Below are 15,948 nucleotides of genomic sequence, written 5' to 3'. Positions count from 1 at the left end.
AGCACACAAGAAGAGAAAACTATAGTAAGAAAGAGACCTAATAAATACTGATGTCAAGGGTGCCCAGGTGGCTCAGTGGGTTAAACATCTGACTTCGACTCGGGTCATGCTCTCACGGTTTGTTCGAGCCCCACATCAGGCTCCACGCTGACGGAGCAGAGCCTGCTTGGGATTCTCTCTCCCTCTTCCTCTTCCCCTTCCATGCTCGCTCTCTTTCTCCAACTCTCTCAAAAATAAACTTAAAAAAATTACTGGTGTCAGTAACTTTAAGAAATGTACAAGCAAACATATAATGCTGCTCAGCCTCCAATACCAGAATAAAAACTTAAGAAAAACAGTGTCAAAGTATCTTCGGTACAACGTTTCAAAACGAGCTGGCTCTGACCCTGAGTGGGTGTGGAGGGCCTCCTGCATGAATAATACCGGAAGAAGGGTAGACCTGGCAGTACAGACGGAAGCCAGGGTGCCTGCAAATTTAAAAAAGAAAACAGGAAAAAAAAAGACCCCTGCAAACTAAGAAGGAACCGTATTTTCACCAGGATGACATTTTTCCAGATCGGTACAATCCGTCTGCCCACAGCAAGATATTTTCTAGGGAAAACTTCAGTATTGAGAGGCACTCAGCCAGGAGGAGAGAAAACACACAAATACAGTAAGTTACTTTCTACTTCATCTTCCCCAAATCCAAGGCTCCAAAGCAGAAGAAGAGAAAGATGGTTTACAGGATTCTCATTTAGCAGGCAGACAGGGGTAGCAAGAAATGCAGCTACCATCTGCTCAAAAGAACCAGTGATCCCCAAAAGCCTGTAGAGCTCTAGGGCAATCAGAGCGGTGAGTCAAGACGATACGAGAACACGGTAGAATCACACAGGTACTATTTTCAGTGCCAGACATGACAAGGCATTAGGCTGACCGTGGATTCTTTGCTGTAGCCACCATCAGTGACCCATGAGAACTGGGCCGTGGTGGTCACTGGCTTCAAGCAGATACCTGGTATTTCCCAGGAATGCCTTTATTAAAACATCGGTGGCGGAGTCAAACTCCGTTCTCTTCGACCCTCTCTGATCTTCATGATTCCCGACAACTCCCATCTTCCAAGGTCGTGACACGCAGCCTGCTCCCACCTGTGGACCCGGACCTTCCACGGTCTCCTTTCCAGCCTTGCTAACCGGACGTTACTCACGCCACTCGCGTTTTGAACATATTGTCTGCCATTACTTTGTGCTACTTTCCATTTTAAATTATGAAACACAGCAAACATGTAGAATAAAATACACTCAAGTGTCTACTATGCAGCTGGCTGGGATTCATGCAACACAGATCTGGCCAATGCGATGATCACAGAGGCTGGGAAAGCCATCGTTTCCCAAATAAAAGAGCAAACCCTCATCAGGAAAGAGCTCTTTGCTTCCTATGTCTTCCTGCCTAGAATGAGGACGTGAGGCCTGGAGACACAGCATCTGATTTGTGGCCAAGAGGCAGCAATCTGGAGATATACTCTCCTGTTGATGGACACTGAGGCTGTTTCCACTCCAGGGCTATGAGGGATCAAGTTGCAAAGTTCTGTCTTTGTTTTAGAGGAGACTTGCTAATAACGCCTTTGAGTTTGATGTAGTATCTTCCAGTTCTTAGAAATACTGCGGTTGTCACGGCACTTTTCATTCTTCTGTGTATCCGCATCTCAGACTGGAATCTCCAGCTCGTATTAGAATTTCACCAAGGGAAGTAAACCACTGGTCTTTCTTTTCCTCAACGTCATAACGGCATCAAGCTTTCATCTCACAAAGGGTCTGTGGGCATTGTTGCTTGGCAAGTACGTGACCTTTCAGAGATTCGTTTTCCTTGTGGGACTTTTCCTTATGTCTTTCTCCCCACACACTGTTCTCAACGACTCGTTTTCTTACCACGACACTGTTTCCTCCACAGAGCTAAGCTGTCTGGCATTTCCTTTACTGTTTCATCGTCGTCATTTTTGAGACAGCCAGCTGTAGGGTCTAGACTCGGTTTGTTACAAGCACACCTTGTTCTACTGTGAATTTAAAGAAAAATGTGTTTATAAGACGCTGTCGAAAACCCACACGAGGCCGCAGAGTTGTTTTTTCCCGAGCTCTCTGCAGTCCAGCATCAGTGATCATCCCAGTGCAAAGCACCAGACGCATAGAGATTTTATAAAGCAATAAAAGAATTGCACATCAGTGATGTTATTATGCTTCATTAGAAACAGCTGCTGTGGGGAAAATGCCATAAAAATTGCCGAGTTTCTGATATTTTTATTTTAAAAGATTCTTTGAGTGTTGGACTTTCTGCTGACATTGCCTGGTTCATACTGCAGTGTTTACTGTTAGAATTGCAAATGACAGATAGTTACCTGGGTTTATAAGCCCCGTACGATGCCGCAACGAGCTGGGGAAACCATTTTGCCTAATTTCTAATCCATCAGGTAGGTTATGATGCTACGGGGATTTGAATTCTAATTGAAAAGGCTTTGCTTTTTTGTTGGGATTATCATCAAAGATGATGAAATGCAGAGAAGTAAGGAAAAAATAGAAAGCCTCTAAGGTCTCATGCTGGAGTTCAGAAACAATATTACAATCATATTTGATTTACGACGGCACAAAGTATACACGTGCCAGACTGATTAAAGAAGCTACAGCTGGTAGTCAAAGGTCACCCATGTCACCTTAAAAGCTGCTATCAGGCCAAATGGAAATCATTTGAAAGGAAAAAAAAAATCTATTTTAAAAGTTTATTTCAGAGATCTATAAATTTAAAAAACTATCTCTTGGAAGAAATGAAGAGCTTATGTACTGTGAACAAGAAGAAACCCATCTGAACCCCCCAAAATACAGGTAAGAAGGGGCACCTGGGCGGCTCAGTAGGTTAGGCATCTGACTTTGGCTCAGGTCGTGAGCTCACCGTTCGTGGGTTTAAGACCCGCGTTGGGCTCTGTGCTAACAGCTCAGACCCTAGAGCCCGCTTTGGGGATTCCATGTCTCCCTCTCTCTCTGCCCCTCTCCTGCTCGTACTCTGTGTCTGTCTTTCTCAAAAATAAACATTAAAAAAAAAAAGGCAGGGGGCGCCTGGGTGGCTTAGTCGGTTGGGCGTCCGACTTTCGCTTGGGTCATGGTCTCGCGGTTCGTGGGTTCGGGCCCCGCGTCGGGCTCTGTGCTGACTGCCAGCTCAGAGCCTGGAGCCTGTTTCAGTCTGTGGCTCCCTCTCTCTCTGACCCTCCCCTGCTCACGCTCTCTCTCTCTCCTAGAAAAAAAAAAAAAAAAAAAGGCAGGTAAGAAAGAAGTCACTATCTCCTCTTAATTGTTGGTCTCTGGGTTTCAAAGCAGAGAGATGAGAAACAAGAAATATGGGGTGACATAACGGCGTAATGACTCCCTGAAGAACTTGAGAGACGGAAGATCCTTTAGAGATCATCTCATCTCCAGGTTCCTAAATGTCAAATGTCAATGCACAGACTTGCGCCAGGCTTAGCGTTAAGGAACATCAAAGTGGGTTAAGGATAGAGGCCTTTGGCCCCCCAGCAGAGTCTAATCCAGCAGATCTGGATTTTTTTTTTTTTTACGGAGACGAAGTGATTTTTAAAAGAAATCAGGTAAGTCTGGTGTGTAGCCAGGCTTGCCAACATTGATTTAATCGAATGGGAAAGCTGAGATCCAGAAGGGTCAGGTACCTTCCCAAAGGGCCAAGGCTTGCTGGTGAGAAAGGCAGAGCCGGAGCCCAGCTCTGCAAACATCACGTCCACCGCTGTCCCAAGACAGCGGGCGGCCTGTCAATCCCAGGTGTTCCTCTGTGTGACCTGCCAGCACCGCGAATGCGTCCCCAGAGACCAGCGGAGCCACCAGCCGGCCAGTACGAAATACCCAAGATGCAGTCAGAGGATCTGGGCTCAAAGCCCGTTCGCCACCTTCGAGAGTCTTCCCAGCTGTGACATGGAGGTGGTAGCGCCTAATGACCGCGATGAAATGGCTGTCAGGTAAGAGCACAGGAACAGAAATGCTAGAACTCTTCAGGAAAAATACAAGCAGAAAGGGATAGAAATGCTGAATTTAGAAATAAAAATAGTTTAGGGGCGCCCGGGTGGCTCAGTTGGTTAAGTGTCCTACTTCAGCTCAGGTCATGATCTCACTGTCTGTGGGTTCGAGCCCCGCGTCGGGCTCTGTGCTGACAGCTCAGAGCCTGGAGCTGCTTCAGATTCTGTGTCTCCCTCTCTCTCTGCCCCTCCCCCACTCACGCTCTGTCTCTCAAAAAATGAATAAACGTTAAAAAAATTTTAATATTTTAAAAATATAAAGTATAAACATGAAAAGCCTATGGCATAAAAATAACTTGTAAACTATTGTCAGTTTCATGTAAACACTGAAATGTCATTTATACCACACTGTTCTGCAAATAAGTTTATATTAACACAATAGCTATTTGTCTTTGAAATCAGGCCTAGGAACGTTTTAAGTTCATGAAGTACAATCAAGGCTACCTTTACCTTACAGACTTCATGAAGCTTTTTAAAATTTGTTGAGTCATTATATGAACTGTGTAACAAGGTACGAAAACATGATAATAAAAAACATTTTAAAACTGTAAACACCAACATCGCGGCTGAAGGAGATCTTCCTTCACTTTAATGATGACGCAGACTGCTAAGGTGCCTCGTGCTGAACTTCAGTTGAGGAGAGTTGCTGAGTTTTAGAAAACATAAAATTTTAAAACCAGAAGAGATACTTAAAATTTTTCTCACAACTTTTCCTGCCTTCTGTCTCCAAAGAGCTACTGGCTAACGAGTGATCTCCCAAAGCACTCTCAGGAGCCAAAGACATTTTGTGTTTTTAATCTTTATTTTTGAGAGACAGAGAGACAGCATGAGCAGAGGAGGGTCAGAGAGAGAGGGAGACACAGAATCTGAAGCAGCTCCAGGCTCTGAGCTGTCAGCACAGAGCCTGATGCGGGGCTCGAACCCACAGACAGTGAGATCATGACCTGAGCCGAAGTCGGATGCTTAACCGACTTTCCTTAAAGTGCTGCATACTTTACTGTAAATCTGCCCCCGAGAGATTCCCAACACGGAGCAGCCCTGTCCCTGACATCTGACCATGGCTCCTTATGCTTACTGAACGGTTCGCTCTATCTGCCGGGGGCCTTCCCTCTCTGCCCTGCCTCCAACAGAGAAGGTTCCAGGTCTGCACAAATACATGGATCTGCACAATTTACCCCCCGTTTGGAAGATTAGCGGGACTAGTCATTTTCTATCCTGCGACAACATGTAAAAATCAACGATATACTTTTATGGCACAAATGAACGAGACTAGAGTCAAAAATATGTATGTGAAACTTTTCTGGAAACTTCAAAATGCTCTGTAATCGAGAAGCGGGCTTAAGTACTGTTACAGTGATCTCTAGCAGGCTGCCTGGAGAAAGGAAATAAGTGGCCGTTAAGGAAAGACAGTGGCTTTTTGCATAGAAAACCCTTCTCAAGTCTTTCTTCACATGCAAGGAGGGAGCGCCCCCTGGAATTGTTTGAACCACCTGCCCAGGATCAGCGATTCCTCTGCACCCATCACGAGCTGTCTGAGCTCTAGGGGAGACCCTGGGGCAGTTCCCGGGGGCTCTGCCACCTTCCCCGGGGCTCCCTCCCCTCGGCCCAGCAGCCACTCCCTGGTTTACGGGATCCACTGATGAAGTAACTCGGAGCCCGCTCAACACCTCACCAACCGCACACGTACACATCTTAAGGAAGAGCTCTCAGTACACTTAAAAATATAATTAAGAGGATAAAGTATTGATTGAACAGCTGTTTTAGTGGATGATTTTTTTAATACGGAATTCATTTTGCATCTAATAATTTATTTTTATTCCCGGCTGACTCAGAGCTATGCACATTTATTCGTTTTAAAACATGAATGAGAAGTGAAACCCAGTGAGGCCCGTGAGCCGGGTTCTCTGGATTAAGAGCCTAGGAAGAGGGATTTATTAGGTGCGTCTGTCGGTGCTGTAGAGGCTGGGAAAAAGCTAAGGCGCATTTCCAGCCTAGAGTCTAAGCTCGATGCACCTGTAAGCTGGAGGACAGAGGAAGGACCGTTTTGTCACCTTCCGGGGGGCAGAGGTGCGTAGGGCCACCACACCTCAGTGACTTCTTAGTACATCTGGGCATGAAACTTGGAGCAGATCCTGGCCCACCGGGGCTGGGAGGAGCCTGTGGACACAGATCAGCATCAGGCTCGCTCACACCCAGGGCTTCAGGAGGTCGGACGCCGAAACCACGCTCCCCAAAGCCCAGTTCCCTCCCGGACCACCGCCCGCAGCGCTCGCCCCTCCACCCATCGCCAGTCCCCTCTGCCCCCTGCCCGGCCCACGCTCTCTGCCAAACCTCTCCCGGGGCTGTCTGCAGCCTCCCGGCTCCTCTGGATCTCGAAGCTTGCCGCAGAACAGCCCCCCCACCATCATGGTGCTCCCCTCCCTACTTAACCTCCTAACCACTTCTCTCCCCACGACCTCATCCTCTGGCTCTGCCTGTGAAATCTTTGTGTTTCCAGGAAAGCAGTTTCCCCCCTCTTCTAATAAAAACTCGTTTTCAAACGAAGTCGAGAAAGAAGAGTCCAAACTGTTAAAGAAATGTGCTTTCAACGGTTTCAAGCTCTGCGGAAGCTACCGGCATCCCGGGAAATAGTAATTGTTAGGCGTCCTTTACAAGAAAAGGTGAGGATGCTTTGTAATTAGCATATTAATTACTTTTTTGAAAAATAAGGCGTTCCGCTGCTTTTATCATCAAGTTCTGAATTACTACAGATAACCAGGTTGTACTACTCTGGGAAGCAGACAAAAGGTTCAACAAAATCACATATTCAACACCTCTCAGGCAATGGGTTACTGAGTAACTTCAAGGGAATAAGAGAATTATCTGAAAAACATGTTTTTTGTTCCCCCCAGGGGACACAATACTCATTCTACTCAAAACTGGTTTCAGTGGCTGCGAGGGAACGACCCCCCTCTCCCTTCCAAACGCCACGCTCCATGTACCACCTGAATGGAAGAGTGCCTGCTTATCGAGGAGGGAAAATTTGGAAGTGCTTAAACAGTTCTGTGGCTTCCTTAAAGGAGGACTCTCTACTCCATGAGTTTCCCAAATACATATCTGGGCTGAAAGAAAATGTAATTATCCAAATGAATTCTTAGATACTGGAAATAATCCTAGAAATGTTTATCCGGGAGTCAAGTCAACTTACCCTCCATGCTGGTATGAAGGATCAAGAAAGGATACTTACTTGCAAATTGTAGTCTTGCAGAATTTTAACCAAGGAATCTCTCAAATTGGGAATCTCCATTCCTTCCTTAATACGATGAATCAGGAGGATTGGGTCCACATGCGTGCCAATGTTGTTTAACAAGCCAGTAATAAATGCTGCAAAATAGCACAGGCGGTAATTAGCACGTACGCAATGTACATAGTGCAGTTTTAGGCAAGAAGTGACTCAAATAAAAAATTATTTCCTTTATGTTTTTCTTAAGTTTATTTTTATTCATTTTGATAGAGAAATACAAAGAGGCAGAGAGACAGAGACAGAGTCAGAATCCCAAGTGGGCTCTGCACTGTCAGCACAGAGCCCAGTGTGAGGCTTGACCTCACAAACTGTGAGAACCATGACCTGAGCCGAAGTCAAGGGTTAGACGCCTAACCGACTGAGCCACCCAGGCGCGCCCCTCCCCCCAAATTATTTCCTTTAAAGAAAGTGCTAAAACCAATTGAATTTCTGAACTGTCAAAAACTAACTTTCCTTTTACTTCATGACATAAGGGAGAAGCCACACAAGTCAAAAATGGCTGGAGAAGAGATGAGGGCTTCGGAAGACAGCCTGCAGTGTTGACGGGGTGCAACTCCCATTTACCGAGCATTTACACCATGGCCCGGCTCTCCCATACTTTTCTCCAGTGTTCTGCAAGGTAGCAATGTTGTTTGGCCCCATTTTATAGAAAAGGGAAATGGGGTGGTTAACTGATTCATCCAGGGCCACACACCCAGCAAGTTAAAAGCCCAAATTCACTCCTGCGCCAGGTCACAATGTGCTCCATATCGCCCACCCCGCCTCCTTGCGGGTCTGTAAATACGATTTTCTCACGCTGAGTTAGATTCTCAAAGATGCACGTGCATGTGACAACCTGCATCGGAAACGGACTTGAATAACATTATCCTCTCGTATCTCCTATAGACAGACAATCCCGAGAGTGGTGTCTAAAACTTGAAAACACTGAAAGAGATAAGCCTTTTTACTAAAACAATGAAGGGAAGGGAAGGGGGTGGACCTTAAACCACTATTGCCAGTTTCAGAATCATTTCCAGATCTTCAGAAGAGGGCTTGGGTTACTCTTGGGGGACTTCGTATTTCTTTCCGAAATGGGAGCCCTGGCGGCGGACAATCCCGTGACGGCAGCACACTCGTGCTCCTGGAGCTATGGGACAGAGACCAGGTACTGTCACAGCAGACATCCAGAGACCATCGCTGGCTACTGACAGTTCTAGGGGCCCATAAAAAGAAACAAGCCCAAAAGGGCTTGACCTTTTCAAAATAAATGCACCTGTATACAAACTGGAAAAAACACAAACTAAGCCAGATTACATTTACGGAGTTATAATGTGTTCATGGGGACACAGTGAACATCATCAGGTTAGCCACCTGTTCCTTTTCACGTTCAGGTCATGCAAAGTGACAAGCTCCAGGTTTCTCTACACAGGAGAACCAGAAGTCTTTACGATGTACTCATTAGCCTGTTTTTATCAGACACTTCTCCCTATTTTCCACCCAATGGGTCTTGAGATAATTCTTACTCTGGACGTAACTGGCTGTAGCGAGAAAAAAGGTCTGATCGCACATGGACTTTTCTGCTTACGCGGTTTGTCGATGGAATACAAAATCAGATCTTCCCAGAGCTCTCCGTCATCTTGCTCCTTGGCGAATTCAATCGCTTTATCAACATCATGCAGTTCCTCCATAATCATCTTCAGGGCGCTTCGGCTATTGCCCATTCGGCCTAGCAAAGATGTGAGAAATTCTTCATTTAGGATGTTTTCATAAAACGTTTTTAAAGAAATAGCCTATCTCTTGCTTATGTACTTCTTGTCTTGAAGGCTAATGTTTTCTTATGTGACGTTAGCCTTTACTGTTTATAACATAGTGAAATAATTAATCTCCTCTTTACTGGGTGTTTCCTTGGTGCTGAGTACTCATTTAAGTGTTTCACATAAATTACATCATTTCACCAAAGCTACTGTCCTATCAGGTATGTTCCAGTAATATTTCTATCTTATGGACGAGGACACAGAAACAATAACTTGCCAAGATCATACAGCTACTGAGCGGCAGAGGTGAAGTCTGACCCGGTCTGTCTGATTCCGACTTCCCTCCAACAGACGCGTATTTCTTTTCAACACATTCATTTCAGATACAGTTAAGACTTTTAAACGCCTTGGAGTCATTCTGCCTCTTGAGGTAGCTTTGGATTTGCTCTTTTGATACACTTTGTGCCAAACGCAAATTCAACGATCAACGACCTCGTTTCCTTCTCCTCCAAGTTCCGGTGAAAGCCTTCCAACTGCCCTCGTTAAATGAAAGTATTCACTAACTATGCTTCTATTTGGTTAATTATCTGTACACACTTTGCCCACTGATCTACTGGCATTTCAGCAGCCTTAACAGTTTGCATGAGTCTTGAATACGGTACATGTAGAATGCTTTACTCAGAGGAGGGACGGCAAGCGCCTGCCCTGTGGCAGGAACGAGTACCGGGTCTTAAATCCTCCTCGCTCTGAGCCGCCATTATCTGGTGAGAACAGCTGGCCTGGGAATAAAATGACATCCCCATCTGTTGTTCCTTCTACAGCATCTTTGTCCTACAAATATTACTCCTGCTGTTTAGGTCTTAAAAATGGCTAATTAAAAAAATATGTATAGGATTTTTAAGTTTTGATAACTTTAAAAAAAGAGATTATGTCTCTCTCCCTTTGTAAGTTCTCTACTTCCTTGTCTCCTAGGACAATTCGACATTGTGACAAAAATCCACCCCACTGGAGGATCTTTTGGGAAGGGATGCTGGAGAAACACCTAATATCTGAATTCTGTGCTTATGCCACAAATGTCCGCATAGAGCTTCCTTGGGAGGCATTCAGGAATCGACCCTGCTTTTATGCAAAGTGGTTCATTTAGGAGGAAGGGGAAAGATCATTAAGTTCTGCGGCTTTGGTACAAAAGCTATGACACATACGGAGTCCATGCGAGAGGCCCAGGGGCAACTCAGAACTAGATTACACCAGTTTTCCTCTCTCCAAAAACGTCCACAGTCAATTGCATTTTCTCTGGTCATTTAAAGTGTGATTACTGACAATGAACATGATTTTCTGCTGAGATCACAGTAAAATAGGCTGACAAAAAAAAAAAAAAAAAAAAAGACAAACTCGCCAAACCATCTTTCCTTTTCTGTATGTTAAATTTTTTTTTTAATGTTATTTATTTTTGATAGAGACAGACTGCGAGCTGGGGAGGGTCAGAGAGAGAGAGGGAAACACAGAATCTGAAACAGGCTCCAGGCTCTGAGCTGTCAGCACAGAGCCCGACGCGGGGCTCGAACCTGCAAACTATGAGATCCTGACCTGAGCTGAGGTCGGACACTTAACCGACTGAGCCCCCCAGGCGCCCCCATTAACTTCTTACAGAGGACAGTCTCTAAGCTCTGTGTGACTCTGGTGTAAAGGTGAAGTGCGTTCTTAGACAGTTTACACGGCACGGTCACGCCGTTCTGCAGCTTACCGGGGCCACAGGGGCAACAGCTACTTACTCAGAAGATAAACGGTCTCTTCTACGAAGTTCCTCTGTTGACAGATCTCTAGAGCCTTCCAACAGAACAGGGTACACGTTACTCCTGGTTATCAGGGAGGAAACAACACTAAGAGGTTCACGTACACATACACGTTTCGGAGAATTTTTCCATCGCCCTCGTTTACAAACAGAAAGTGGACGAAACCCAGGTGTTAGGTTTGGCTGGTGGCCGTCCTCGCCTGCCCGGAGCCGGGCTGGACACCCCTGACCCGTGACCTATTCGAGCCGACACAGGACGTCCCAGCAGCAAGGGCGGAGAAGGGCTTTCCCCTGGGCTTGGTCTCCATGTGACCCCGCGTTTCTTCCGGGCGGCCACGTCCCCTGTCCGGACACCCGAACGCGCGCGGACGGCTGCGCCCACGGCCGCCTCCCCGGGCTTACAGACGAGCGCTCGCAGGCGCGCGTCAGTAGCGGAGCGGGGCAGAAACCGGATCTGACCATCAGGACGGACCTAAAAGGCCATCACGTAAAGGCACGAGGGCCTCCACAGGTGACCGCGTTTCCTTGAGCGTCGGAAACAAAGACACGGTGTTCACAGACTTGAGTCCGTGGAATGGGCTGGCACACATTTACCACAGCCTGCTGCGCACCGCAGGGCCCGCCCGGAGGGAGGTGCGAGGGGACGGTAATAAAGACACCCAGAGGACGCCAGGGACGCGGCGCGCGGGGGTCTCTCCGCGCGAGGGCCGCACAGAGACACACCGCACACGGCGACGGCCGGGGCGGCAGGAACGGAGGGCCGTGTGCACAGACACGTACGCGGGCTCCGGTTCCGGGGGGGCGGGGCACCAGGGGGCGGGGGCGGGGCAACGGGCGCAAGATGGCGGACACGTCCTCTCCCACGGCCCCTACGTCCGTCCGTCCGTCCGTGGCCCTCCCACTGTGCCGCCGCGCTCGGACCGCCCAGGCGTCGCTGGGGCTGCGAGACGCCCACGGTCCGGGTCCGCTCCGCCTGTGTGGGCGGCAGCGCCTCCCAGCCCGCTCGCCCCGGAACGCCGCCCTCGCTGCCCCTCCACGCCCCGCAAGTGCTTCTGGGGAAGCGCTCCTCGGGCCGCACCGCAGGCCGCTCCCAGGACCAGCTCCGGGCGGCCCGCACGAGGCGGCGCGGGCAGCCCTGTGCCCCGCGCGGTGCCCGGCTCCCGGGGGTGTGCGGGACGCGGGGTGCCTTTTCAAGTAGATGGAGCGGGCAGAAAAGGTTTCAGGATTACTGGGTGGCAAAGGCAGTCATTTAAAATCCGGCCTCCGGCTGTTTAAAAAAATTTTTTTTTAAAAAATTTCTGAGAGCGAGCGAGCGTGAGCGGGGGAGGGGCAGAGAGAGAGGGAGGCACGGAATCCGAAGCAGCTCCAGGCTCCGAGCTGTCAGCACAGAGCCCGACGCGGGGCTCGAACCCACGGACCGCGAGATCGTGACCTGAGCCGAAGCTGGGCGCCTGACTGACTGAGCCCCCCAGGCGCGACCCCCCCCCGCACCCCTCGCCCACAGTTGTTTTAAAAACAAGGACAAGGCGATCGAAAGACTAGCGTTAAGTTCAGCAGCTCGTGGGGCTAATGGCCTATCACGGAAAATGACGGTAGGCGCTGGTTTGCAGTTTAGATTTTTGGCTTCCGGTTTTTGTGTACAATATAGATTTAGATGTGTCTCTGGTTGGAGATTCACTGCTAAAAGGGAGGGGGAAATGCTGATGGTAGAAATGGATGTGCGGGGGGGCAGGAGGAGACCCCCCCCTCGTACCAAACAGTAAAGGAAAAACAACCCTTGCTTTAGAATGACAGATTAGGGAGGAGTGTGAGGTACACAGATTATTTCAGTGAGGAAACGTGAAGCCTGGAAGGCCACAGTGAAGACGAAACACTTGACTGGACGGCCCGCAAGTTCCTTTAGCAGTTGGTGGCCAGGGCGCCTGGGCGGCTCAGTTGGTTAAGTGTCCAATACTTGATCTCCGCGCAGGTCGTGATCTTACAGCTTCGTGGGCCCGAGCCCCACATCAGGCTCTGCGCTGACAGGGTGGAGCCTGCTGGGGATTCTCTCTCCCTCTCTCTGCCCCTCCCCGACTTGCACTGTCTCTCTCAAAAAAAAAAAAAAATTTTTTTTTAAGTTATGTGGCAGAAATAGCCAAGTTGCCCCCCAATATCCTTTAGCCATTTTCTGTAGTAATAAGATTTTAGGTGGGTGTGTCACTGTTTAGAATTTATAAAACAGTCTCCGAGCCTTCCTAGCCACAGGAGAGCGGCGTGACTGACACTGCCCTCAGAGGTGAGATGGCAGCATGGCAGCTTCTGATAATATTCTTTAAGAAGCAATGCGAGTCAGGGGCGCCTGGGTGGCTTAGTCGGTTAAGCGTCCGACTTTCGCTCAGGTCATGATCTCGCGGTTCGTGGGTTCGAGCCCCGCGTCGGGCTCTGTGCTGGCTGCCAGCTCAGAGCCTGGAGCCTGTTTCAGAGTCTGTGACTCCCTCTCTCTCTGACCCTCCCCTGCTCACGCTGTCTCTCTCTCTCTCCTAGAAATAAAAAAAACAAACAAAAAACATTAGGAAGCGATGCGAGTCAATGCTTTCTTTTCTCATTTTTAGTGCTTTCACCCAATCGTCTCCTGGAAACATGAATGATACTCTCTTATACCTCCAGTTCGAGGTCTTACAAGGTGAGGGGCCCAGAGAACAGACCGCGTGACAGCCACCACCGACCGGGCTCTGCCACCTGGACTTCTGTGTGACAGAGACCTCGACTGCTAGTCTGTTGAAGCCACTATTATTTTGGGATTCTGACTGCTCATAGCTGAACCCAATCCTAACCAACACGTAGAAAATCTTCATTTGTTTTGATTAAAAACCCGATCTACTTTATCTCTATACCGTCAGGTCCAAAAATGAATCATCATCACCAACAATGGAACTTTCTTATGGATTCCTTACCCTTCTGGGATGATGTGAGAGTAGAGACAGGATACACATGTGAGAAGTTAGTGAAAGGGAGCAGTAAAAAACCAAACCAAAACCAAAAAAACCATGAAGTCCAGAGGACCTGGGACCACTGCAACAAAGAGCTGTACAGTTTATGGCTGGATGAGACCATGTTGCACACCGATCAACAAGAAACTGTGGTAAGACCGGATAGGTGGAATGGTTAGAAGGAGACACCGTGACTTCCGAGTATACTGCTTAGTTTATTACCAAAAGGCATCTATCATCAGTTTTCTACCGCGAAACTGGCTCACACTAAAGTACCAGAAGTTTCCAACAAAACCATCTCTCCTTTTCTTGAGCACTTAAGAACACGCTGGTCTCAAACCGCACAGACTTCATAGCTTGAAGCCTCACCTGAGCTAAGACAGTAGTCTCTTGTTGTCTGTGGCTGTTTAAATTCAAATTAAAAATTCAGTTCCTCACTAGATGCTTCTCGACCACCTGACTACGCCACGTGGCTCCCGGCTGTCTGGCTGGTGCAGCACATTTTTATCACCGTGGAACGTTCCACAGGGTGGCGCTGCTGTATTCAGACATCACTCAAAAATGACAAGTCATGTGGGAAGAAGAGTCTCAAGACAAATCTGAAGTGAAGAACGGTCTGGAATGCAAGCGGATGTGTAACACCAAGCTCAAAGATAATCTGAGTCTCTGAAATCGGAGTTTTTCCAGATTTTTAAACGTTTTAGGATTAGTTTCTGACAATATCTGAAATTATCATTCTTTTCTCATGTATGAGAGGGCAGAGACTCTAGAAATCTCTACAAATTTTGAGTAAACTGTAAAAAGAAGATATTTCTGGTACATAGAATTTTTCAATTATCGACAGTGGATAAAACCATGTTTCCCTAGATTCTTGAATGTTTTGGGGCCACAGTGGCTCCCTCTAGAGGAAAGAGTAGAGAAATGAAGTTTTAAAGCCTAAATAGGAGGGAGACAGACATGGACACAGAGACCAACAAAGATACAGACACACAGACGGAAAGGGAGAATCAGAGCAAAAATAAAAGGAAGAAGAAGAATGACAGAAATGGAGTAAAAAATGATGCAGATGTTTTAGTTTTCCTTTTCCTGATTTAGTATAAAGGCAAGGAACAGAGTGAGAAACTTGGGAATAACTAACAAAAACTTTATCATCTATAAATGAAATAACTTCCACCCAGCCTTGACCCTGCTACTGTTTAGCCAGTCTTCTCTTTAAAGGTCATTAATGGGAATCCATAATCGTTGCATCTCTCAGCTTTATTTCTGCAAATTCATAAATACTGCCACCTTGTAAATGCCATTACATATGAGGGAGATCTTAAATTCAAGTATAAATTTCTAAAGCTGCACAGCTCATATTCTGCTTTTATCTATTCTAGGCATAAGCAAATGTGATCTGGAAATGAAAACTAATACCAGTTGATAATTTAGTTTAAAAACTGATGTCTTGGGGCGCCTGGGTGGCTTAGTCAGTTAAGCAACTGACTTGGGATCAGGTCATGATCCCACAGTTTGTGGGTTTGAGCCCCGCATCTGGCTCTGTGCTGACAGCTAGCTCAGAGCCTGGAGCCTGCTTCGGATTCTATGTCTCCCCCTCTCTCTGTCCCTCCCCTGCTCGTGCTCTGTTTCTGTCTCTCAGAAAATGAATAAACATTAAAAAATTAAAAAAAAAAAAAACAAAACCTGATGTCTTTTGGGGTGCCTGGGTAGCTCAGTCAGTTAATTGTCTGACTTCGGCTCAGGTCATGATCTCGTCTTTGTGGGTTCAAGCCCTGCGTCGGGCTCTGTGCTGACAACTTGGAGCCTGGAGTCTGCTTCGGATTCTGTGTCTCCCTCTCTCTCTCTCTGCCCCTCCCCCACTCTGCTCTGTCTCTGGTCTCTCAAAAGCAAATAAAAACAGGGTTGCCTGGGTGGCTCCGACGTCGGCTAAGTGTCTGACTTTGGCTCAGACCATGATCTCACAGTTTGTGAGTTTGTGCCCTGTGCCAGGTTCTGTGCTGACAGCTCAGAGCCTGGAGCCTGACTCTGATTCTGTGCCCCTCCCTTGTTCACATTCTGTCTCTCTCTCTCAAAAATAAACAACTGTTAAAAAAAAATAAGAATAAATAAAAACATTAAAAAAACAACCG

The 15,948-nt window shown here is 47.3% G+C and overlaps 1 protein-coding gene across 1 annotated transcript in view; it reads right to left on the bottom strand.

The window, feature by feature from the left end:
* Window positions 1–15,948, bottom strand: part of VPS41 (VPS41 subunit of HOPS complex) — a 182,315-nt gene that overhangs the window by 5,380 nt on the left and 160,987 nt on the right. The window contains exons 23-25 of the mRNA XM_039223138.1: window positions 10,831–10,885; window positions 8,890–9,030; window positions 7,269–7,405 (exon numbers count right to left, since the gene is read on the bottom strand). Of these exons, the coding sequence (XP_039079069.1) occupies window positions 7,269–7,405; window positions 8,890–9,030; window positions 10,831–10,885 (333 nt within the window). The remainder of the gene's footprint in view (window positions 1–7,268; window positions 7,406–8,889; window positions 9,031–10,830; window positions 10,886–15,948) is intronic.

Source organism: Hyaena hyaena, unplaced genomic scaffold (assembly GCF_003009895.1).
Source record: "Hyaena hyaena isolate Hyena2069 unplaced genomic scaffold, ASM300989v1 scaffold_1286, whole genome shotgun sequence".
Classification (NCBI taxonomy): domain Eukaryota; kingdom Metazoa; phylum Chordata; class Mammalia; order Carnivora; family Hyaenidae; genus Hyaena; species Hyaena hyaena.
Note: the sequence above shows the minus strand (reverse complement) of the source record. Positions and strands in the feature narration are given on the sequence as shown.